At 60.5% G+C, this 1,849-nt stretch overlaps 2 protein-coding genes across 2 annotated transcripts; one reads left to right on the forward strand and one right to left on the reverse strand.

Moving 5' to 3' along the window:
• Positions 1-12: 12 nt before the first annotated feature.
• On the forward strand, positions 13-543 carry SDRG_16536 (hypothetical protein; the record flags this gene model as incomplete). Its single annotated transcript, XM_008622751.1, has 1 exon — positions 13-543. One exon carries the CDS (start codon positions 13-15, stop codon positions 502-504), a length of 492 nt encoding a protein of 163 aa, XP_008620973.1. The 3' UTR covers positions 505-543.
• Positions 544-666: 123 nt separating this feature from the next.
• Positions 667-1,842, reverse strand: SDRG_16537 (hypothetical protein; the record flags this gene model as incomplete). Its single annotated transcript, XM_008622752.1, has 1 exon — positions 667-1,842. The coding sequence occupies one exon, from the start codon at positions 1,840-1,842 to the stop codon at positions 667-669; it is 1,176 nt and encodes a 391-aa protein (XP_008620974.1).
• Between the last annotated feature and the right edge of the window lie 7 nt (positions 1,843-1,849).

Raw genomic sequence — 1,849 nt, forward strand, 5'->3', positions numbered from 1 at the left:
AAGCGACTGACGATGCTCTGGCTCGCGCTGCACTCGCCGCAGTGGCAAGTCTACAAGAACTGCGTCAACCTCAGCGGCGCGGCGCCGGGTCCTGGCCCCAACCCCAGCCCCAGTCCGAGCCCCAACCCGAACCCAAACCCAAGCCCCAGCCCATCATCGGGGTCGCCAACCATGTACCCGTCGCCCAACCCGTCGCCTCGTCCGTCGCCCAGCCCATCGGCGAACCCGACTCCAAGCCCGTCCGTGAACCCGAACGATCCGATCCAAGGCTGGAAGCAATGCGGTGGCGCCGGCTACAGCGGCAACACCAAGTGCATCAACGGGTTCCAGTGCACGAGCCTCTCGTTGACATACTCGCAGTGCATGCCCAACTCAAGCAACAAGGGCCAAGTGCTTCGCTTCGGCCAGTGCGGTGGCGTGTACTACACGGGCAGCACCGAGTGCACGCCGGGTGACCATTGCGTCCCGAGCAACCCGTGGTTCTCGCAATGCCTCCCCAAGTAGACAATCACTGGCTCGTTGTTGTTGCTGTAGTCCGTTAAATCTATCTAACCGTGCCATCGATGCATTCCGCATGATTTTTTTTATCCTTTGCCGTTTCATCAAGTTACACTCATGCCATTCCCGAGTCGACTGCACTATTCGTGATCGATCGTAAGGACGAAATCACAGACATTGCGAGTAGTAGGCGTTTACAAACGTGCAGATATAGCTTCCACTGCACAGCATGGGTCCCAAATACCCAATACCACCGCACTGACCCCGTCGCGACGCCGTCGGCACTGACGGGTTCGACGTCGAAGGTGCGGGGGTCGCAGTACGGGCTGCCGATGGCTGGGGCGTCGATGGCGACGGAGTCTTTGTTGTCGGAGCCGGCGTCGAAGTTGGTGCCATCGTCGGCGACCCCGCGCTCTGACCGATCTTGGGAAAGCCATGCGCGACGAAGTAGCCCTGGTCCCAGAGGGACTTAAAGCCGTCTGCAAAGAACTGACCGGCGCCCGGACCGATCATCGCATCGCCCGACTGGCCGTAGCACTGCCCGTCCGACTCACCCGGCACTTTGATCCAGAGGTAGTAGTCGACGAGCGGGTTGCCCGTCTGCGCCGTCGGGGACGCGCCAATGCCACCCGACCGCGCGTTGCACCACTCGTTCTGCGGTGACCCGTTAAAGTTGCGCGACGTGTCAATGATGCAGTGGAGGCCGCCGGTCTGCTTGGAGTACGACTCGCAGATCTGGTTCATCTCGGTGGTTGCATGATAACCAGACGTGTTGATGGCAATACCCGTGACCTTGCCGAGGCTCTTGAGAATCGCGACGGCCTTGTCTTGGATGGCCCACGACGCGAGATCCGCGTAGATCTGCGCGTTGGCGTTGGCCGACAGAATCTGGACGGCTGCTTGGAGGTTGCCGAGATACCCGTTCTGCGTCGCGCAGTTGTTGTTGGCAAGGAGACCGACGGCGTCGGGCTCCAGAATGTAGATGACCTTGCGGTTGCCAACCTGGCTTGTGAGCTTTTGGAGCCACGCCTTGTAGAGGTCCCCGTTGTAGTTGGCACCACCGCCCGAGTAGCCGGCCGCGCAGTCCTTCCCGGGCAGACCGTAGACGACAATGACCGGTGTGTCCGTAGGACAGGCCTCAAGGAGCGCACCAATGGCATCGCTGCCGCCACTGTCGGCGTACCACATAGCGACGGGGTATTTTTTGAGCTCGTTGATTGCTGGCGCAAACTGCGCATTGTTCTTGATAGCAAATTCGTACGAGTAGGGCGTGAGGCCGGCGCAGAGGGCCGCGGACCCGACGTGAACGAGGCACGAGATTATGAGCAAGAAGATGGCGGTCATGGCAAAA

The sequence above is a fragment of the Saprolegnia diclina genome, assembly GCF_000281045.1.
Source record: "Saprolegnia diclina VS20 unplaced genomic scaffold supercont1.134, whole genome shotgun sequence".
Classification (NCBI taxonomy): domain Eukaryota; phylum Oomycota; class Saprolegniomycetes; order Saprolegniales; family Saprolegniaceae; genus Saprolegnia; species Saprolegnia diclina.